Consider the following 23,346-nt stretch of genomic DNA (forward strand, 5'->3'; position numbering starts at 1 on the left):
GGAAATGTTGCAAATTTAAGTGAAAAGGGGGGGGGGAAACGAGGGGGGGAAATATTCCACTGATAGTATTCACTGGCTAACTATCCATTCCAGGTTTCTGAAAGTTTATGGACAAATAATACACAGGTCAGGATATATGTATTGACTTACTAGCATCTTTATAAAAAAAAAAGTTGAAGAGTTACACCAAAAAAAGAACATTTATGAAACTTCTTCCACTCAACTTTGATAAGACAACATCGCCCCCTTCCCACCAAATAAGCTTCGATGTGGCTGAATTTGCAAGCGCAGGAAGAGGTTCATTTACATTTTGTTTAAAAGTCCCTTATTTACATAATACATTAAATGCAATTCTTGCATTTCACATCTTATTTCAAATGCATGATACAGAAAGAACAAGATAATGGTTGCAACAGATCTTCTACAAAAATTAAAACTGGGGAAACATTGTACAAAGGACAGGGCCTCCTGTTCTTAACTGGGATTTTGCTTTTGTGGATAGCACGTCAAAAAACAGAAAAGAAAAGGGGGGGGGGGAGAGAAAAGAAAAGCCACACTGTGATCCTGCCAACACATCCGGTTCCAAGTGAGCATTAATATATATCAATCAAGATATATTATTACACTATCTTAATGATAATTCAACCCAGAGGCTGGGTGCCTGCCACCCAGATCACAGATTTTTCGCTGCTAGGGAAAGAACTGCACGCTTCTCCATCTTTCTATAACCAAACAGGAATGTTCCTGTGTTGAAATGCTGTGTACACACACACACACACACACAGACACACACTGCATACACTATCGCCTGTAACAGATGAGGTCAGACAAATGTGTCTAGACTTTACTCACACAAAAGCACAAACCGCATTAAGTGCCATACCACTGTCTATTTCCCATGGACAGTGAGGTTTGAAACCTGTAGACAGTTGAACAACAAAACCTCACAATTTCCTTAAGCGCAAGTCCCGTTGACACCAGCAGATCTGAACTGTAAGCTTGCTCCTTAGGCACCACGAACGCCACACATTTACAAAGCCAAACCAACAAAGTCTTGCTCACTACGGGCCTCAAGCTCATTACAGTTGCCCACATCCCATGCTGTTCAACCACCACCTTGACCAATCCGGGTTTTTTGTTTTTGCGAAGTCTATTATTTGTTACTGAGAAGCTGTAGCTGCACAGTGGGGTGAAGATCCAAGCTTTGTGAATAATTTTAAAATCATCCCTAAAAGGCAGGCTTAGCATCTGCACATGGACCTGCGATGACTTGGGAGGTTAAGTACAGTCCGTTCAGTTATGATCAATGCTTGATGCCTGTAAACCTTTGAAGTGCTCTTGAGCAGAGGGAAACTAAGCCATCCATCACGAACTAAGACTAAGAAGCAAAAACGAAAGGCATAAGACAGCAAAGGAAAACAAAACTCACCCCCCACAGCATGGCTCTGTGGAGCACTTCACAAGGAGCAGGAGGGTGCTTACTAGCTAGTCATTAAAAACACAATTAAAATGATCAAACTTTTACTACTGCAGCACCCTAATTAAGCTACTCCTGCAATATTTCCAGAGGGGAAAGAAAGCAATTTTGCCATTAAACGACATGACAATATTTATAGCTTAATTGCTTCATCTTAGTTCAGAATTTGGTTTAAAAAAAAAGTTCATAATTTCACATAAAATGCAAGCCTCAAATAATATTTTAAAATGGTAATTCTTTCTCCTGCTCTAACATTTTTATTCTAGCCGACACGGACGGACACACACACACACACACACACACACACAACGCTTGTAGTTGCTTTCTAATTACAGATTATTATCTGTAATTTTGCCATTCTGGCAGTTGCCTAATATATTAGCACTGAAAAATATTTCTAGAATTAAGGAAGCTCTCTCTCTCCCCAAAAGACACCTGGGTACAAAGGAGCTTTTGGTAACAAAAAGATCCCTACCTTTGGAAGAAACAAGCAGGATACAATGCAAAGCTTTACTTCCTACATAAAACACAGTTTCCTTGAAGTCTGCACTTAATTTCCATCCCATGGAAGAAAAAAGTCTTTGTAAGTTCAACTTGTACAGTTCGACAACCTCTGCCATTATGCAGCCTTTGCTGAAAATTATTATACCAAGAAAATCTCAAGGAAAGATGCTAATCAAAATAATGGTACCATTCATAACAACCTGCCACGAATGAATCTTGTTTCGTTGAATACTACTAGTAGTGTTACATTGAATGTAAACATGTACAGGTTCCCACCCCCACCCTGACGTCCTGCAATCGCCTTTGAAGGCAATCTAAGATATAATAAAAGAATGCTAATAGTCCTGCCTTTCAGATACTCTGGGAAGGAGAGACTTGTTATCCCAGGAGAAGAAAAGGGGAAGGTTATTCCTACAAGGTGATGTTGGAAAGGGGAAAAGGTTGAGAGCATGCACAGTACTTCATATTGTTGGCTTCACCTCACTGGGAATAAAAGCTTTCTGGAATGAACTCTTGGAAAAATACCAACAAATTACACATCCCATGTTTTATTCTATCTACTTAGCTAAAAAATATATATATTAAAAAAATCCAGATAGGTATGGACACCATCTCATTCCAACACCCCACATGGAAGATAAGAGCAACCATTATCAAATATTCTTTGCTATGAAGAAGCATAAATTTTTTCAAAGTTAGTGTTCTTTCAATCTGAGTCACTGTGATCACATAGTACATTTCTTGAAAAAACACCTGTGTACACACATTTGTGCACAAGGACACGAGACCTATAGCTCCATGTGTCAACACAGTAAAAGAAAGCCAATACAAAACTCTCCGTTTCTGGATCCTTGTTAACTCTAGCTTCCACTGCAGTAACGCTGCTGCTGTCTGTAGTGTCACAGAGTAGTCTTAAGTTTCAGGGGGGGCACTGCAAAGCTGGCATTGGAGATCACGAGGAGATCCTGCCTCGCGACTTCCTTCAAAGGAAGCCACATGTAGAAGAACAGACCAGTTGCGTTCAGCAGGTCACTCCACTATCAGTGCCACGTTGATGTGGGACAAATCTATCATATGCCTAAGAAGAAGGTCAACAGACAACGGTCAAGGGACACGCTTTCTACAAAGAGCACAATAGCTTATACCATTAAGTGAAACTAAGGAACCGTACTTTCTGCACATTTCTATCACAAGTCCAAGACTTGTTTCAGACATAACCATGTCTGTCTAATAATCCATGGTTTGCTGAATGACATGCAAGCCAGGCCCTCCCTCCTTGCCCCCCATTTAGGTGCCTGACTTCAGGGCTTGTTAATCAAGTTTCCTGTGACATCCAAACAGGGAAACTGTGGTTTAAGTGCTGCTTGTACTATAGGTTTCCAGGCCAGACATCATGGGAAACTGGTTTAGCTGTGTGGAAGGCCCACAAAGAGAAGAAACAGAGGATTAAATATTTATGATCATAAATGTAACATTAGAACAGCCCTACTGGATCAGACTAAAGGCCTACCTAATTCAGTATCCTGTGCCTCACAACAGCCTATTGGAAGTTCCCAAGGTGGACATGGCTTAAGTGAAAAAAAATATCATCTCTTAAGAAGGCAAAAGGGTCTTGTATAGTGGCTTGAGTAGAATGCATCTAGGGTATTTTAGATATGGCAAAATTAGAATTAATATTTACCTGTGAAACTTCTGTTGAAATTTCAAAGCATCAGAGGGCTCTTTAAATTTTGCTATGGCCTTCCGCTGTTGAGGAAGCATCTGTAAACTCTATGGAAGACAAGAAGAAAATCACCTTATATTGCTTGCCTTTTAAAAGAACATCAGAGCTTTGAGTTATTTCCCTTCTCTAAAAGGTGGAATCAGGCTGCTACAGAGAATCTGAACATCATGGCTGGAATCTTACCACCACTGCCTCCAGCCAACAAGCTCACCAGCCATGCACTCTCAGGCTTGCTGGTTGATTGAGAAATCCCATCCCTTATTCCCCTGGCCTGCCCCTGGCCGTCCAAACATGCAGCAAAAACAGGCAATTTATTGAGGCCTTTAGCCTGAATGATCATATAAAGCAGGGGTAGATATGTCAAAGGCACTGGTAGTCTCTAAAAATCTGATGCTGGAACTGAAGACCAGAGTCCCAACAAAAGCCTGTTTACACATACTCAGGTTTCTTGCACATACATACTCAACAGCTTCTCATGCCAAGTTTAAAGGGTGTTCCTGAAGTTGTACTGAATTTTGGTGACCTGTTGTGTTGCATGGGGTACTTACAAAGAGGCAACTTTGGAAGCCTTTGAATGCGGGTCTAAGAAATTGTATATTTTATGAGTTTTGCCCAGACTTGGATTCTAATCATTTGAAATACTTATGCAGTCTCTATATAAAGCCACCCTAATCAAGCTTCTGGGATGGGGAGAGGGCAGCTGTTTCAGAGAGAATCAGGGTAGATTCACACTATCCCACCCTCCAACTTGCAGAAGCAGTTTAAATATATTATATAAAAAACAGTAAAATTAATGAATATAAAACAAACAAGGCCCAAAGGTATCATTTTATCTGCTATTCTTGAAATGAATAAACATACAGTTCTCCCCAAAAATGGACAGTTGGCGGCCTCCTTCAATGAACCTGAACCCAGTGGGTTTATTTAGGTGTTATGACAATATCCCCGATTCTGTGGCTGGAAATTTTTGTGGTGTTAACGATAATCCAAGTGCATCCCAATCTGTTAATGACTGTATTTAGAGTAGGCTGGATCTAAATACTAACCCCTCTTCTTTACAACAGAGTAAACAGGCTTAAGAAACTGCAGAAACACAGATACACCATAGTGGAGGTTCAATTTTGGTGGAACTCCTACACCAGAGCTTTCCAAACTGTGTGTTGGGACACTTTAATGTGTCAGTTGCAGCTTGTAGGTGTGTCGCACAAACGCTCCCTGTGCTCCTCCCGGGGCTGGAAAGGGGTTAGTTTAACCTCCGGTTTGCTAGTAAAACTGAATTACCATGTCGCGAAAAGATGCAGGTCTAAAAAATGTGTCACCAACATGAAAAGTTTGGAAAGCTCCGCCCTACACTACAGAATAATTAGCCTTATAATTAATCCTCCACCACTCAAATCATTCTAGACACCAGTTCTCCATCTTTCTGTGGAACAGTCAAAAGAGAGCTACTGCAGAATTCTGCTAGTTTTGAAATCTGGGCTATACATCTTGTAAGAATAGTCCTGTTTTCAGAAGGCGACTTGCAGGTTCTCCTAATTATTACTATACTGTAAGTAGCAGACACAATATTGCTTGCATTAGCAGCAAGTCCTATGTCTTTGGAGGATGCATAATGCTACTGTTTCAACCTTTTCCTTTGCTAATTTCAAGTTCTCAGAGGACACTGACAACCCATCAAAGTCAGGTAACCAATGGCTGCTTAGTTAACATGTTCAGAACATGTTGAACCCAAGACCAATTACTGCAAGTACCGTTTCTTTACTACGGACATAAAACAGAGAGTGTACACCCAGGTTTTAATACACTATGGCCAAAGCTGGACTACAAACAAAAAAGGCAGAAATCTTTAACATCTCTAACACCCATCTTGAATACCAGTCTGGAAAGCAGCTATTTATTAACAGGACTACCAGCCATCAGTTGATTACAAGAAGCAAACTATGACTCAAAAAGTATCAGCAAAAAACTTACCGGTACATAAATATTTGCATTTAAAAATAACTACCCAATTGTCTCAGGGCTTAAAGAACTTGAAAAATATTCTGCACAGAAACACATTTGTTCCTTCAAATGGTGTGATTGAGCATAATTTCTCTTTGCTACTCAGAAATAATGAGGAATACAGGGCTAATGAAATTCAATTTTCAATTAACTTTCTTTGAAGTGGGCTTACACTCATCAAAATCAAGTAAGCAATTATTTGTCAGGCACCAAGACTAGTTGCAAATGTTCTACTCATCCATGTAAAGGTAGATTTACAGGATTACTTCATGAAATAGCACACTGCAACTTGGTGTTTGAATGATCAGCTGGCCACTTGAATATTTGAAAACCACCACCACATTTCTAATATGCGAAATAATCTGGCATGTCCATTTATTGCTAAATAATGATAGACAAACAGGGATGAAAACAATAGCTTTAGACATTCTAGTATACAAACAACAATTCAGGAAAACAGTGCAGCATACAACCAGTTACACATATTAAGTGAAATAAAAACAATTGAATTTGCTTGTATTCTTTTGTACAGTGTCAAGAAAACTAGGCAATAGTTTTGGTAATATGTGGATTTGGTAATATGTGGATTCTGCACTGCTATCTTTAAACAAGTTCTGGACAATGACTGTGTTCAGGTGTAACAATAAACCATAATATAACATGACATGCATTAACTGCTTCCCTCACCCCTCTTTCATTTGCAACTAACCAAGGTTTGTGCTATGTCCAAACTGGGAACTGTGATTAGTTTTAAATGCAGCTTATCTGAACAAGCCAGGATTTTGAACCACAGTTTGGAAGTTCAATTGTTTCATAAAACCATGGTTAAACAAACCACAGTTCTGTTCTGAACATAACAATAAACTGCAGGAACTGGAAAAGGTAAGGCAATGCTTCCAATCTCCTCACAGCTGCCTTGCAGAAGGAGAAGGGACGGTATGAGAACCATTCATGTGGCAATAAACTATAGTTTAGTGTTATGTCAAAACACAACCATTCTCTCAAAATATGCATTTCTGCTGAGTTCAGAGAGCAAGTGACAGCGTTTTGGAGTGAAAAGAAACCAGTCAATTAGTTGTTTATTTTGCAACACCATTATCTGAAATGTCTGCTCCCAATGGGCAAAATTCCTACAGGATGAACTGATGTTCCAGAAGGTGAATGAAATGTAAAGATATTTCAGTTCACACTGCAATTATATCAACTTCTAAAGCTCCTCCCAAGTGGTTCTATCAGCTCTTCCTGATGCTGGCTATGGGGTGCTTGTTTTAACTCTTAACATGATACAGAAATGTTTATTTCCCCCACTGCAAGTAACCTGTAAATTGGTCCTGAGAGACAAGGGTTTTTTGTGTGTGTGTGTGTGTTTTTACACAACCAACACTCACTTCTACCTGAACACTTCTGGAATGAATACAAGTTTCTTTATGAACCCATTCATAAACAAATGATCACACATTTTCATGGGAATCAAAAACATGGAAATCACAATCAATAATGAGTGTGTGAAAAGAACATGTAATCTGTGACCTAAATACATATCATAAGAAAAATCAAAAAATCAAATACCAGTAGTATCCATTGGTCTTCATAGATAAATGAAAAATGCCTTTTATCTTATTAGGATTTTTAAAAAGCTCTTAAGTAATAAATTTATCAAAAGCCAACAAAGCTTCAACTTTATAACTGAATAAGGCTTCTGAAGCTTGCCATGAATCCTTACAGAAAGTTTAATGAGCACAAAACAAACTGAAACCCCCCTTTTTTAAACTCTTAGACACCCACTTTAGCTTAGCAACTCTGGTAGAGGGGTTCTCTTAACATCCTTATAAAATGTATTGATGGTCCTTGTGTTCCTTTATGTAACAAAAAATAGACCGCAGCTTGAACACTGCAACAATGGGCATTAGCTTATTCTTATTCTTATTAATGAACACCTCCAAATCCTGGTACTTTTATAGCAAACACTGTTTAATCTTAAATTTTTACAACAGGAACCTGAGTAAACAAAGTTGTGGCGTTCGGCATCATGACTGAAGCTGGGCGGGAAATCTCAGCAATAACTCGTGGAAAACTGATCGTGGGGGGGGGGCAAAAGCTGTTTCCCCAAGTCTGCACTCTTTCACCCCCCTACCCTTTTTTTCCAGGTACGTTCCCCATTTTTACCAGCAGGAACACTATTCAGTACGCTAGGCCATTTCCCCATCGCCAACATATAACTAGATGAATGAAATTCTTTGTAAAGTCAATGCTCGCCACTGTACACCAAGTTAAAGAACATGCTTACAAAAGGAGAAGCCATTTGCATTTAGTCAAAGTATCTAGGTTGGGATTTTGTCTCCCACAGAACAGTCACTTATGGTGGAGAATTCCTTCTTCTCCCTGAAGGGAATGGCATGCTTAAAGGTCCACGTAAGTCAACAGGAGGGACAAGTAACCATAGGAGGTCATTTCCTCGTCAGCGACATGCAGCAATTCCTCCTGTGTCAACTGGCGCTCTCCCCTCTCCTGAAACTTCTTCGGCCCTGCTAATAACTGATTCTCACAACCAAGTTGGGTGTCTCTCTCTCAACTACTGCAGGATATCCTCCCAAAGCTTTAGCCTCCAGCCTCCTGTGACAGCCAATTAAGGGGGGAAAGAAGAAGCTATATTTAGCTGTTGCACCATTTTCCAAGTCAACATTCTATATAAAACTCTCTGTACAGACAGAGCTGGTAATATTATGGATTAAACCAGGGGTGAAGAACCTCTGATTGGGGGCAGGCCATATGCGGAGGTCAAACCTATTTGGCTACTGGGGCTCTCCTCCAACACATTACTTCATGGTCAACCCAGGGCCACTTTGCACAAAACTGCTTTGCACAAAACCACCCCAAAATCAGAAAGCCAAGCTGAGTGTACAGTGGCACATACTTCCATGTTTTGAGTGCCTGGGGTCTCAGGAGAGGGAAAGATAAGTCCTAGTCTTGGGACTGCTGGAGGGCATGAGGAGCCAAGTATGTAAGCTGGCCATCCCACTCAACTCTGGATCTGTTTTGTTCAACTATGGTATCCAAACACTTTAAGGGGAGCTGCCAGTGAATTTTCACTTCAGGCTCCCTGCCTCTTCCATCTCATGATCCTTGCACCATACTGCCCATTGTGTTAATTATTTGGGGTTTTTAATTAACTTTGCCAAGTTTCTCAATGACATTAGCTAACAAGACTTAGAATGGTTTCCAAGTCAGAGGCTGAAGTGTTTAGTGCTAAGCACTTCTGATAAGAAATGTATTATTCTTTCAGATTTTTGTTTAAAGCTCATTCGTTGTTAAGTGAACATTTGATTCCTTGCACAGATTCTCTCTCATTTACCTCTTGCTGCCTGAAGGAGCATTCTCTTTCCTATGCATTTTGAGCTTTGTTTTAAACAGTGCAACTTGCACAAACAATGTTTATTTTCTTTATTTTAACTCAAGTCTCCTTATGATTTAAAGCAGGGGTTGGCAAACTATGGTCGGCAGGCTGGATCCGGCCCACGGACGTTGCGTGGATCGGCGATTCTGTTTGTTAATTTTTTTCCGTTAATTTTTTTCCCTGGCAACATCCCCCTTCCCTCTCACACATCACAATGCCTCCCCCCCCTCCCTCCTGGCTTCTCCCCACCCTTCTCCCTGCCCTGCGTAGTGGAGAAAGGGGGCTGGGCTGAGCTGGCTGAGGACCATTTCAGGCAGCGCCTTTCTGGAGCCAGCCAGCCCTTTCAGGCTGCTCGTCCCTCTGCCACCACTGACAGCCTCTACCGCTCACAAGGGCAGGCACAGGAGCCGCGGTTGGCAGAGCGCAGAGCCGACTGGCTGCAGCATAGGTAGGCAGGGGGAGGGGAGGGGCTGGGGGGGGTCGCGTGCCCGGTCCAGCCTGCCACAAGGTCTGGGGGACAGTGAACCGGCCACCTCCAAAAAAAGTTTGCTGACCCCTGATTTAAAGGAAGAGTGTACCATATCAATTACTTTTTAACACTCATTTATTACTTTCTTTTCCAGGAGACTCTGCTGCGAGTTCCTGTGGTCATAAGCCTGGCAAATTCAAACAGGAAAATTAGCAATGTTTTGAGTAGAATGCTTTGTTTTGCATGATGGAGAAATTAAGATAAAGTTCTTATACTAAGTAACTTGATCCAACTATTAGCTAATAACTTACTGTACCAGCGTCTGCTTTGGGGCTTCCAAATACAGGTGCTAGGAAAACATATAAAATGGAGTTAAGTCTGCATAGCTTGGTTACATTATTATAGACTGTTCAAATTCCACTTGTGGGATACTGTTCAAGAAGCATCATTTTAACCTTCAAGCACTAACCAAAATAGTTGTTCTCCTAACATTCCATAGAATACAGAGATGTACAGTATTTTGTATATATAGCACCGTGTTTCAAAATGACTCCACAAGAGTCACTGGTGTAGGTTTCAGCTACCTGTGAATTGCACACTTCCCTTCAAAGTGTTCTCTCCTAAAGTTTCTTTTCAGCTTTAAGTATTTGTGTACATCTTTTTAGCAGAAACCTCCATCTATAAAGCCAGTTTCAAACAGTCATTCACCCACTAGCACAGCCAACCAACTTTGGCTATCAGCTGCTTGGGGTCATCATGGGCCTGGACCTGGCCAGCCCTATTCTGTTGGCAACCGTCTGCCTCAGGAGACTTTAGGCATAAAGTCAAATAGCTGAAGAGTTGCAGTACCTGCTGTGGCTGTAGAGACCAATACAGGAGAGACATGTTTTATTGCAGGTGGCACAAATGAAGGCGTCTGGTTTTGCTGCTACGGGTGCAGTGTGGAGTTTCACTGGTCAGCCTTAAGACCAATGGTATTCACCCCTTCACTCTCCCTATTTGTTGAACTTGCAACCTTTTCATGGAAAGCATGTGTTCTACCACTGAGCTATAACCCCTCCTGATACAGGATTGCCTGGCCCTGACTGAGAAGGATCCTGCAATGGGCCTGTGCACAGACCCAGAAATTTCTGCATTGTAAAGTCTTCCCTCCTCATATCCACAGAATAATGAAGAATATCCTACTGTAGTGTGACAGAATGGAAGGGCAGAGCAATGCAGATAGGAGCTGGCTTGAGTCTCAAAGCAGGCAACACCCATGGTTTCTATGGTTTCCCCTGCACCAGCCACAATGGAAGAAGGTTGGTTGTTGGCAGCATGTCTAGTGGGGGGCTGCACTCCAGCAACTATACTAGGAATCCAGAAAAGGCTGGAGTGGATATCTGGGGAAAGAGATGCCCCCTGTTAAGCCAAGAAAATTGGCGGCCACATTCTCTCCCCCAGTCCTCTGACTGTTAGTCCTGCCCACCTCTGCTGTCGCTTTCCACCTTGGTAGTTCTACCATTCTTCCAAAGCCCCACTCTGTCCTTTATTTTTTTAAATAACCATTTATTAATTTTCAAAAAGCAAAATTCAAAAAAACCCCACAATATAAAAAGAGTATAGAAACAAAACAAAACAAAACAATTATAGCAATTCATATCATAAATCTTAACTCGATTGACTACCCTCCACTCCCCCTCTTGGTTCCTTGTGAGCGGTAGAGGCTGTCCATGAAGAAGTGTGCATGCACACGAAAGCTCATACCAACAACAAACTAAGTTGGTCTCTAAGGTGCTACTGGAAAGAATTTTTTATTTTTATTTTATTTTTTATTTTGTTTTGACTATGGCAGACCAACACAGCTACCCACCTGTAACTGCCATCATATTAGCTTATTCATGCACGTTCCTAGAGCCTTATATTCTTAATAATCCAGTCTTAAAACCTTAAAAGCCCTACTCTGTCCTGGTCTTCTGCTGAAGGCCAAGAACAAGCTATCGCTTCTCCACCCCCACCCCCAGAAAGCTTCTGTCCAAGAATACAAACTGAAAGCTCCACACACCAAATTACCCCCAGTCATTCTTTCTATCATATTCAGGAGCTGATTTCAAAGAAAGGCAGAGGGAGAGTTCTTGTAAGGACTGGAATGGACTTCTGTGGAAGGTTGGATTTTGCTTACTGGTCTTTTGTTCAGGTACTGAATATTCCTGCTGGACTGAGCACAAACCTTGTGTAGGAGTGGGGGGGGGAATACAGAGTCCACCAACACATGGGAATTGTGTTTTTATCTTGTATTTTTATACCATGAACCACCCAGAGATCTGCAGATGAAGGGTGGTATACAAATTTATTTAATTTATTAATTAACAAACAAACAATGCAGGGGCGGGGGGAGATGAGGCAATCTGTGTTTTAAGTTGCTTCCAGGCAACCTGCAAGGGAGCTGGGAACAGTTTTTCCATTTCTAAAAAGTAAGGTGTAAAGACTCAGGTTTGTAGGGATGCCAGGCCACTTGTTGTGCGGCCCCTTTTTCACTTGAGTAGGAGGTGTCAGGCAACACTTCCTCAATGGAGGACAAAAGCACTCTGCGTGTAGTCAGAAGCACTTTTTGTATATTCCAGTTGGACAGGACCAGCTGGGTTATTTGTGGATTGCACTCTCAACTGCAACCAGTTTACTCCTAGCTCAATGCATTCTGGAAACCAAAGGATAAAATGCAGGAGAGATGACAAGGCACTCAGCATCGTCAGCATTCACCACCCCAAACTTCTGGCCCATCTTAATTCCTGCAATAGACTTAATTATCTGAAGCATTTTTACTAAGCACTTGCACCTAGAAAAGGCTTTCAGGGCGGATATGATACTCCTCACCGTTAAGTTGAGAATCTAGAAGCCACTACAGAAAAGGAAAAAGGATTTGGAGGGAGTAGGGTAAAAAGAAAAGTCAAGTACTAGTTTTCAGTTACAAAGTTCTTTAACGACCAACTGGAATGGGAAGTTAGGAACAGACTTTGAGAGACTAACATAAAGCTGATGTGGAAAGCAGTTATAAAAACATGGCTAAACCGACTCAGGATGAAAACCAGTCTCTTTGGCAACAGAGGAAATGCAGAAACACACAATAAGTGTGTGTGTGTGTGTGTGTGTGTGTGTGTGTGTGTGGAAAACATGCAGGGACTCTTCACTGTTGCACAGAATACAAAGAAATGTAGAAGTCTCCAAAGTAAGATTGTTCATCAGTTCAAATGCAATCTTACTCTCATGCCAACGTAAGGTTCCCTACAGCATGTGATGATACATCAATTTTGATTCAAACCCATTTTTAATTTACAAGCTGCTCACTTTAAAACAAACAATCCTTACATTACCCTAAGTGAGCACTAGGTTGTGCCATCACTCTAAGAATGCCAAATGGGACACATTGAAAAAAGCACCGTCAGTTTTTCTCCCCTTCCTCAAGCCACAAGGAGTCACCTTTAATTACATTCTTAAAGCATACCTGTCATGTTTAAAACATTGTTCTCTTTAAACACACTTCAACACAAAGTTTGGAAAAATAACTAAGCCACTTACAAAGAATCAATGATTAATGCATCAATCTATGATGGTGTCGTGTATTCTCTACTCTAGCATGTCATATTAAGCAGTACATTAGTATTTTAGGGAGTGAAAAGGTGGAATATTTAACATGAAACTGGATTTCCACCTTTACAAAGCTAGTTTTATAACAGTATTGGGGGGGGGGGGGGATACTGTTTCCAAAGAATGGAGGAGTGGTTTTCACAAACATGACACTGTGATGATAATCTCATAATATTCCCTGGCAGTGCTGCTGCAAAAAGCTGTCAGCCTTGAATTCCAGAGATTCCAGAGAGGTAACTAATGTTTCAGGTCAGAGGAACCTTCCCCAACCTGGTCACTCCCAGGTATTTGGGCTCCAATTCACATCAGACTCAGCTGATGCTAGTTGGGCTGATGGGAGGGAGTTGCAGTTCAAAAGGCCTGAAAGTAACTGGTTGGGGAAGGCTGGGGTGGAGTTTACTGAGTCAGCATAACACTGTAACAACAGGCTACTATGCCAGTACTCATCTTTCGGATTAAGGTGGAGAGGCTCAAGAAATCTTTAAATGGATGGTCCATGAGAACCTAGAAGGGGAACAGTCATATTACCTCAACATTATAAGGAGTTTAGTACACAGCAGAGGATTCTGAGAGTAGTAGCAGATTATTTCCCTAGGGCAAAACCATGTGATTTGAAAAAAATCTATCCAGACACTTTGCATTATAAACTGCACTGCACTGCACTGATATAGTGTTAAACGAGCAGACGCTATGAACTGGTGCACTCATTCATTGGTGTGGGGAACATGTGGCCCCCTAGGTGTTGCTGGACTATAACTTCCATCATTACTGACCGCTGGTGTATGGGAAATCCACCCAGAAGACAAAATGTATATCAAGGAGAATCTGAAGAAGTGTGCATGCACACGAAAGTTCATACCAAGAACAAACACAGTTGGTCTCTAAGGTGCTACTGAAAAGAATTTTCTATTTTGTTTTGTATATCAAGGAGTTAGTGATTCTAATATGGTTACCCTTCCTGCCTCTGTTCCTTCCCCCTCCCTTGCAGCTGTTAAGTTTTTGAAGGTGTGAGAACCTTCTCTGATATCCTAACGAGTTGGGAGGAGGCTGCCTTAATCAGTCTGGGAGGATAGTGCTGGGAACCTTCTTTGATGTTGGAAATTGTTATTGGAAAGTGAGGCATGGTTTGGGCAGAGTTTTTTTGGGGGGAAAGCTCGTGCATGGACTTATTGGCCGCCAGGCCGTGCAAACTGAGGCTACCTGGGGGAGTCACTTTGCCACTTCTTGAGGACTTCCAAGTGGCAGATAGAAGTGCATGCCTGATATGTATATATTGCTTGCTGTTTAGGAATAACACCATCTTCTCACTCACTTGTGTTTTGTATTGCTTCTGAATCTCTTTTAAAAGAACCACCTTGCATTTGGCAAGACAGCTGCTCATGTTTGCTGTGCCTGATGGGAGTGGAGTCCAAACAATACCTGGAGGGCCAGAGGTTCCCCATTCTGGTTTTTTGCCCGTACTTTCCTCCATCACAATGCAAACTTGAAAGTCTACTCTCCTAAATACACTTACCTGGGAAAAGTCCCATTTAATTCACTGAAAAATGTTTCTGAGTAGACATGCATAGGATCACACTGTAAATTGTGCAAAGTTGTGCAAAAGGCCATAACAAAGCTTACTACAAAAAGAAATAGCTGTATGGATTGATCATGTTCCCAATGGGTTTCAAAAATATTTTTTAAAGGGGAAGCTGTTTGTATTTTGAAATGCATTGCTGGAATCTGCAACTGTGCTGGAGTACAAGTTATTTTATTATCCCTCCACCAACAACCTTGATGAGCTTTGGGAGAATTTTTCATCTGGCAGCAAAGGAACCTCTATAGGGTTGAGGCAGAAGGTACAAACCATGGCAACTATTAGGGGTGTGAATCAGCCCCATGTACTTCCTGAGGTGTGTAAAAGGTGAACAAAGATTATTTGGGTGATGCTTTCACAATCCTGAGGCAGAATGCCATTAACAAGGTATCAGGAGTGGGTGATCACAACTGCAAATTGAAGCATTTTCCATTGCAACAAAATGTGAAGTGTAATGCCTCAGAACTACAGAGCTGGTCCTTTCTATACAACTTTCTTCTGTAAGGAACAATCCTAATCTCCTAGTATCAACTAGGGCTGTTACCTGGTTTGGCGATTGAGGAAGATGAAGAAAATTTCTCCCCACCCCTCCTGATTTTGGGGGGTGGGAGCAAAAAAAAGAGAAAAGGCTGTGCTGCTTTTCTTGCCTCCCCCAAAATCTGATGATATAGTGCAACAAAGCAGCTCCTCCTTAATTCCCTCGCTTCCTTGGATGGCCAAGTGGGTGGCTAGCTAGCACATCTTGCTCAGTCCACACACAGAGACAAGGAAGGGGAGAATAAGAAGTTGCTGCTCCCCTACACTACACCATAAGGTTGGAAAAACCCTCCTCCTCTATGAAACAATCTGAACATACACCCCACCCCTCCACCAAATACTGACCAAATGCTCTGCTCCCAATTCCACTTGCAATTGTGGAAGGCACAACCAAATTCTCCATTTCCCAATCTGACCAGGGGAAGAATTTCTTTCCAGGTAGACAATATGACTACCAGCGAGATGCAGAGTGGGAATAAAATGGAGGGGGAGGGGGAGGGGGACATTTTCTTCAGTAAAGGGAATTCTGACTTTACTGAAAGCAGGACCCAGCCTTATGCTCTTCTTTCCTGCTCCCTTCATGGCATGTAGGTGAACTTCTGATCTTGAAGATCCCTTGCAGGATCATCTTCAGCCCTGCCTGATGAAACTACTTTCTTTAGCAATTTCACTGTCCATGCTTAGAGGATATACTGCAAATCAAACAACAGGACTTTCCTGGTTTCGGTGTCTACTTCGAGTGGTGGGGAAGTGGTAAAACCTAAGTACCACTTATGATCCTGCCACATATGGGGGTGAGGGAAGAAGTCGTATCCAAAAAGTTTCTCTTTAATGCTAAATCTTGTTCATGATAAAGCAGCAGAGCCCACCATCAGCCAAAAGATGTGTTATCTAACTGAGCACCCTCTTTTCTCTGTTAAAAGACTATTTTCTCTGCACTTTTTGAGGACGCAGCATTTTCCTGCGAGTACGCTGAACCCTTAGCAAGAGCAGCTCTGGAACAACCATGAAAGGCATTTGTGTGACACTGCATTGAGATGAACGACACTCTGCTTGCTGCATCACAGTTGAAATCATTCTTTTATCTAGATGCCTTTTCCTTTCAGACACACAGGGTGGGGGGGGGAGAGGCATCCTTAAATATATGTAATTAACTGCTAAAAGCTTCCTCCTCCTCCTCCTCCTCCTCCTCCTCCTCCTCCTCCTCCTCCCATCAAAGACATTGAGCTTTGTAAGATGAAAGATTTCTGGCACAAGTAACACAAGCCCAGGGTGATTTACCTGAATAGGTCCTACCGACATCAGCAGGTTTTTCAGTTGGACATCCGTGGTTGATGAAGAAAGCCCTTCAACTGACACAATGCAGGGCTGTGGTTTGCACTCTACCACTCGCAGATTCTGTTTATTTGGCATCAAGCGTCCTCGGCCCATCTGGCCCGCAATGCCTCTGCCTCTCCCGTGCGTAATGACCTGCCAAGAACAAAAGTAAGCTGCATTTTTTGATTTACTTGCTTTCGCCTAACTGAATCTGACAGATAACGCGGAAGTTAGTAATTCACTTAGAAGGAGATGATGAAAGCAGAGACCGATTAAAAGGTGTCATGTTGCTGCTGGCAAATTGTACACACACAAGCTTGTTCATTGGACTGACAGCCAAACGGTTCAGATTCCCTGCGTGCTATAAATGTGCAAATATGGAGACATGTCAATGTAACAAGGATTTCCTCTCTGGGGAGAAGCCACAGCACCAGAAAAGTTATGCCACTGTTTCCCTTAAGTTTTCATTCGCCTCCCTGGCTTTCTGATTTCCAGAGGTGCCACCAGCCCTCCAAATTCAGAGCTTGCAAAGACAAGTCCAATGCTAAGAGGGCAACACCCTGATGCACAAAATGGCAACAAAGTTATATAGGTTTGCATAGCGGAGGAAATGAGCTCTATACTAACATGATGGGTGCTCATTGTGGCAAAGATCATGTTACGTTCTCCTTAGAACCACCATGAAGATTAAGACAGTTCCAGGTGATATAAGTCTACTTTAACACTAAAATGACAATACAAAAAGTTGCAAATACTTGACACGCCAACTCTCTCTTTACTACTTCTCTAACAGCTGGCATGTTTCAACTGGTTCAGCATCTGAATAACCGTGGGAATTCATTCCTGGCTATTCTTTCAAACAAATTGCAAAGGTGATTTTAATACAAATTGTGAATCCATACCTTCTTTGCCTGATGTATCCCCGGGATGTTTTTCAGCCCCTGGGGAAGTGAGTGGATCTGTGCCAGCTGGTGCTGATGCGGTTGCTGTATTGTTCCTTTGGTCAAGGTGACCTTCCGCACAGGCTGATGTCTTTGATCCAGGGGCTGCTGTAGCCGGTGATGTGGCACTTCTGAGTGAGAAAAGCCAACGTTCTCACCACCCTGTGGGAAACAACACCACACTGGTTCAGGCTCCACAAAATGCAGCACACATTTTCTGCAAAGCTACTACAGCGTTGAGTGTGATTAGTCTGCACAGGCACCATATTCTGCTAAAAACAGAAACTGGCTCAAAATTTTGGGTTATGCCGAGTGGAAATAGAATTATGAAATGGGGAGTTGGCAAAAAGCCACCACTGCCCCCCCCACCCCACCCCCGGCATGATGACAGGTTACTAGCTACAATGGATGTCCAGGGATGTCCAACAGGTCGATCGCTATCTACTGGTAGATCCCCGGGAGGTTTTGGTAGATCACGGTCGATTGCTGGTTCTCTTTCCACAGTTAAAAACCCCCTCGCCCCATCCTCCATTGTTGCCTGGTCTACAGAACGGAAGACAGAGCTTTTGCAGTGAGGCCGATTGTTTCCTTAGTGATCTTTTGGTGAGCGACTTTTCCCCTTTCCCCCTAAAAAAGCTGAGCAACTTTTCCCTGAACCCCTAAAAAAAGAGAGCTTTCTTTCATTTCTAAAAAAAGTTCAACTGTGACCTGAACCCCTAAAAAAGGAACTTTCCCCCCAACAACTTTCACCTGAACCCCCCCCCCCAAAAGGGGCAGATCACTGCCAGTTTTTTATTCTGAGAGTAGATCGCAGTCTCTTAGGAGTTGGCCGTCCCTGATCTAAGCTGTGACTTGCATGGATAAAACAGAATCACATCCACATGCCAGATTAGTTTGATGACAGTGGGGGCTGCCTACTGCATGCCTCTTAGGCTATATCCTCTATCTAGGCTCATAGTTGCTTTCTCTGGGTAACACTCGCCAATTTTAGCTTCCCAAATGCAGAAAGGGACATTTAAAATTAAAAAAGTAGTTACGATTAAAGGTACAATGCTGAGGAAAGAAATCATGTTGGCATGTATTTATGGTTCACATAATTCACTTGGGAAATTTAGTAAAAAAAATTGCTGCTCAATTAGGTAAATTCTGTAAAGGAGAAATAATTATGGCAGAAAATTATATTTACAAAAAAAATCAAATGAGTACCAGAAACAAAAACTAGAAGCCCCATTTACAATACCAGAAGAATGAAAATAACGGTAATTAATTAAAAATGGCAAATTTCCTAGCCCAGGTGGTTTATCTGCTGAGCATAATATTGATCAGACTGTTGTTGTTTTTGAGAAACAGTAAATTATCTACCATCATAAAAAGGTCAAGCAGTATGATAGAGAGAGCTCTAGATAAGAACCTAAAGTCTATATTGTTATTTCTAAGTGCCAAAAGGGGATTTGATAGACTAGAGTGGTGATATCTGTTAAGAGAGTTTGAATTGTTTTAATCTGGGTAGAAATTTCAGATCCTGATTCAACTTCTATATCAAAAACTGCCAGCACAAGGACAGCTTATCTCTTGGGTCAATTTTTACTGTCTACAGCAGGAATGGGGAACATTTTTTGCTCCACAGGCCAGATCCTTATCAGAACTAGACTTGCAGGCCAAATCTGCACTGTTATAGGATGATGTTGGTTATACTATGTATGTGTCTGTATAAATATAATTTATATTACAAAATGTAAAAAAAAATTATGGGGTATATATTTATAAGATAAGAAAATAAAAGAAAATATTGCTTAAAAAAGAAAGAAAGCAATTTAAGATTAAGTGGGCTATCGTGTTTTTCCTATAAGGAAAAGCTAAAAGCTTTTGTGACTTTTTAGTTTACAAAAGGGGAGACATGATGGTGGCTTACAAAGCTGCAAATGATATGGAGAAAATGGCTAGAGAATTCCACTCCATTCAAAACAGAAGAATTCAGATGTCCAATAAAACCGGCTGGCTGTTGATTCAGGTCAGGCAAAATAAAGTCAAATTCACTTCTACAGGATTAGTGATAGCCACTAGCTTTGCTGGCTTTAAAAGGAGTTTAGGCAAGTTTATGGAAAATCAGTAACTACTAGCCAGGTTCAGGGGCATACTGAGCACCAAATATTGCAGGGCACACGGCTAGGGGGGTTGTGCTCTGCTTTTGAGATCTCCAGGAGCATCTGAATTGCCTCTGATGGAAGCAGAATGTTGGACTATCCAAACATCTATTATTTTCTCATTATGGTGTGTGCAAATCTTTTTTTGCCATGGCACTAGATGATTCACAGAAATCCATCTGTCATCAAGTCCAAGCTAGGTGAATTCACCAAAGGAACTACTTGAGAAGGGTGTCATTCTGTTGCATGTAGATTAAAGTATCATTCCAAATATTGGGAATCAATTAAAACCAGTGTTGTCCTAGAGGGGATGCAAACCTTTCTAATGATGGTGATTTATTGAGTTTATATACCGCCCTATACCTGGAGGTCTCAGGGCGGTTCTAAGAGTTATGTTTATGTACATTTAACTCTGCCAAGTAGACTTGAAACTTTTGCTTAGCCTTTCACTTACTTAAGCCTTTACCAGTATATTAACATGTTTTATGTAGCCTCTGGCAACGACAGTGCCAAGGCTGCATTTGCACAGAACCAGATAGTTCCCATCCTCAACCATTATCTGCTAACAGAGCAAGCCTTAGAACTGAGCCAATAACCAAGTAATACATTAGCACTATTTTGGTAGATTTGCTGATCTTCAAACCTTGAAAGCCAACTTTCATTTTGAATCAAGACCAGTATTTTCAGATGACCTTTAATATATTCTTATTCTTCATATGCAAAGTGATGAACAGAATTAGGTGTGAGACAGTACAGCTAAAAGGGCAAGCGTTCTAGTCACAGCCAATTCTTAAACTGTTGATCCGCAAAATACCAGATCCTACAGATTTAAAATGCGAACAATGGGAAGTCAAGAAACATATTTTCATCCCATTATTATATCAAACAGTATTGTATCACAAGTAATTTACAAAAAAACAAACAAAAAACACCACGATCCTTGCCAATTTTCAGTCATGGGTATAAGACATTCCTAAGCTAAAGATGTTACACACTGACATATAGCTTAATATTATTAACTTTCTATTATCATTTGATTCTTAGAAGTCACCTTGAAAGTCCAGCTGGATTGTACAAGAAAGAACATAAAAGAATGAGGTCCAACCTTCTCTAGATCAATGGTTTATTTGCAGAAATCTAAACTAATTACCTCCAGAAACTTAAGAGACCATGCATTATTGTAGAGACCATGCATTCTTTAATAAATAAGACCTATGAAGGAGTACCAGAATTTTGTATGCTGTGCACTCTGCCATGGATACCCTGACAGTTTCACAATGAAGATGAAGTTTGTTTGCCACTAATATTAGCCAGACAAATTTATTTATAACAAATGCTTCGAGGATGTCCTGATAAAAAACTGCCCCATTGATACTGTCAGAGCTTCTTGCAATTTGACAGATCAAATCTTATTTTAATTCTTAAAACCCCACGAATGAGCGATATCACCAGCAAGCATTCTGTAGTGAGCAAATTGATTAATCCCCTTCTATAGAAATCTCAACTCTTGATTACACCTATCAGGCGTTAAGCAGCATTATTCCAGAGTGACAACACTTGACAAATTCCCCAACCATCTCTCTCAGCCTTTGTGGCCCTTCTAGCTTGTATTAACCCTGATGAAAAATTAATTTTCCTTATCTTTGACTAAAACCCAAAATCCAAATCCGCCAAACTGGCAACTCTTTCTGTAAAGGTATTATGAAAACCTCCAAAAGATTAATTGCATGTCTTCAGGTGACATTAAATTAATTTCTATACTCATGACAGACATTTGATACTCCGTACTGAGAGGACAGATAACATTGTAAGGATACACAGAAGGACAGTAGTGGAGTGTCCCAGGGCAGCCTCTTATGAATTCTCCTTTCGATAAGGCCATACCTCACTGTCATTGGCACTGTTACCGATCTTGCAGCCCATAGACCTCACTGCACAGGTTTCTATTAACGACGACAATGCTGTGTTTATCCATGTAATCTTTTCTAAAGCTAATTCAAAAATCACCCAACAGTGAGGGGGATGTGTTTGCCGGATAAAGCATTTAAAGGAAATAAACTTGGGTCGATTTGTGAAGAGTCACATTGCAGGGACACAGGCAGCAAAAAACTGCTCTGCAGACGTATTTTGTGAAGATGAGCGAAACAGGAAACCTTACACCACAGGACCCTCAAACGCCCGCATTGAGAGAAAAAGTCCTTTTTCAACAAGAGCCTGTTTATAAACATTTAAAAACGTCCATTTCTCAGCCTTTGCGCCCTCTCTCTCTCTCTCTCTCTCTCTCTCTCTCTCTCTCTTACCGAGGGGTAAAATACTCTAAAACCAACTTGTTGAGCAAGTTCATTAGCAACTATATTTACCAATTGGCAGCTCTATAATCAATGGCAACACTGGCATGAAATGGGGCAGTATGCTCAAGTGGACTTGTCTTCAGACATTCAGTTAAATGGGGTACGGAAGATGGAATTCAAAACCGAATGGAAGTTCTGGGTAGAAGTGAAGTTGTACGTCCGCCCTCAATAACTTTGCATATTGCACTGAATCTTGGTCTCCTGTTTGACTGCTTAATTTGCAAAAAGAAACTAATCGTACAGTGAATGAAAAACTAGGGATTGTTTCCAATGACAGAAAGTGCTTAAGCCCAGTGAAGGTTTCCATCAGAGGAACAGAGAGGTAAACCATTTCCTGTGATTCCCCCTCTCCCATGCTACTGTGCATGCTGTTTCAAAGCTCCCCCATACCCCACAAAAGTCTCTTGAGCAGATTTTTTCGGGGGTGGGGGCATCAGCAAGTATAATCTCCCTTTCCATTCTGTTGACAGAAGCCTCCACTGTATCATTGTGTCTTCCATCAGCAGAGGGACACCACCGCAAAGAATTAAAAAGTTTAGAGAGACCAGAGTCTTAGAAACAGACAACACATACTGTATTTTTTGCTCCATAAGACGCACTTTCTTCCTCCTAAAAGTTAAGGGGAAATACCTGTGCGTCTTATGGAGCAAATGGTGGTCCCTGGAGCTGAATTGCCCAGGGGCCAAAAGAGGATCATGCTTTTTATTTTACAAAGAGAAAAGGGGGTGTTGAAAGGACCCCGCTCAGCAGCTGATCAGCAAGAGATCGGGAGAGAGATAAGAGTCCCGGCTCCCTTTCAGCCCCGCCCTCCTTTGTTGTATGTGCTGCAGAGGGAGGTTGTTTGTTTCCCCAGCGACATGTGACTGGCTGAATAGATTATCTGTCTGGAAACTGTAGAAAAGGTTCCCTGCAGAAATGTGAGTTCAACCCCATAAAAATGGGGTTTTTCCTCTTTGCTTTTCCCCCTTTGGAAAAGGAGCTGCAAAACCTTTAGCTGATCCTCAAAAAACCAGGGCTTTTCCCTTTGCAAAAAAAGCCACAAAACTTTTAGCTGATCCTCAAAAAAAACAAAACAAAAAAACCAGGGCTTTTAGAGGAGGAAAACCAGAAAAAAAAAAATTTCTTGTTTCCTCCTCTAAAAATGGGGTGCGCCCTATGGTCCGGTGCGCCCTATGGAGCAAAAAATACGGTACTATTTTTACTGCCGGGGCAGGGGGAGGGATTGCAACCTTTTTGTAAACCACTTTGAGAGGGGGAGGTTGCAATCAGCGTATGAATTTTATGAAAT

General features: G+C 41.5%; 1 protein-coding gene across 1 annotated transcript in view; it reads right to left on the bottom strand.

The window, feature by feature from the left end:
• Positions 1–2,570: 2,570 nt before the first annotated feature.
• Positions 2,571–23,346, bottom strand: part of RBM33 (RNA binding motif protein 33) — an 83,816-nt gene continuing 63,040 nt past the window's right edge. Inside the window, exons 16-19 of the mRNA XM_033165349.1 lie at positions 17,525–17,725; positions 16,587–16,775; positions 3,663–3,751; positions 2,571–3,059 (exon numbers count right to left, since the gene is read on the bottom strand). Coding sequence (XP_033021240.1) covers positions 3,011–3,059; positions 3,663–3,751; positions 16,587–16,775; positions 17,525–17,725 — 528 coding nt within the window. The 3' untranslated portion in view covers positions 2,571–3,010. The remainder of the gene's footprint in view (positions 3,060–3,662; positions 3,752–16,586; positions 16,776–17,524; positions 17,726–23,346) is intronic.

Source organism: Lacerta agilis, chromosome 12 (assembly GCF_009819535.1).
Source record: "Lacerta agilis isolate rLacAgi1 chromosome 12, rLacAgi1.pri, whole genome shotgun sequence".
NCBI classification, from domain to species: Eukaryota; Metazoa; Chordata; class Lepidosauria; order Squamata; family Lacertidae; genus Lacerta; species Lacerta agilis.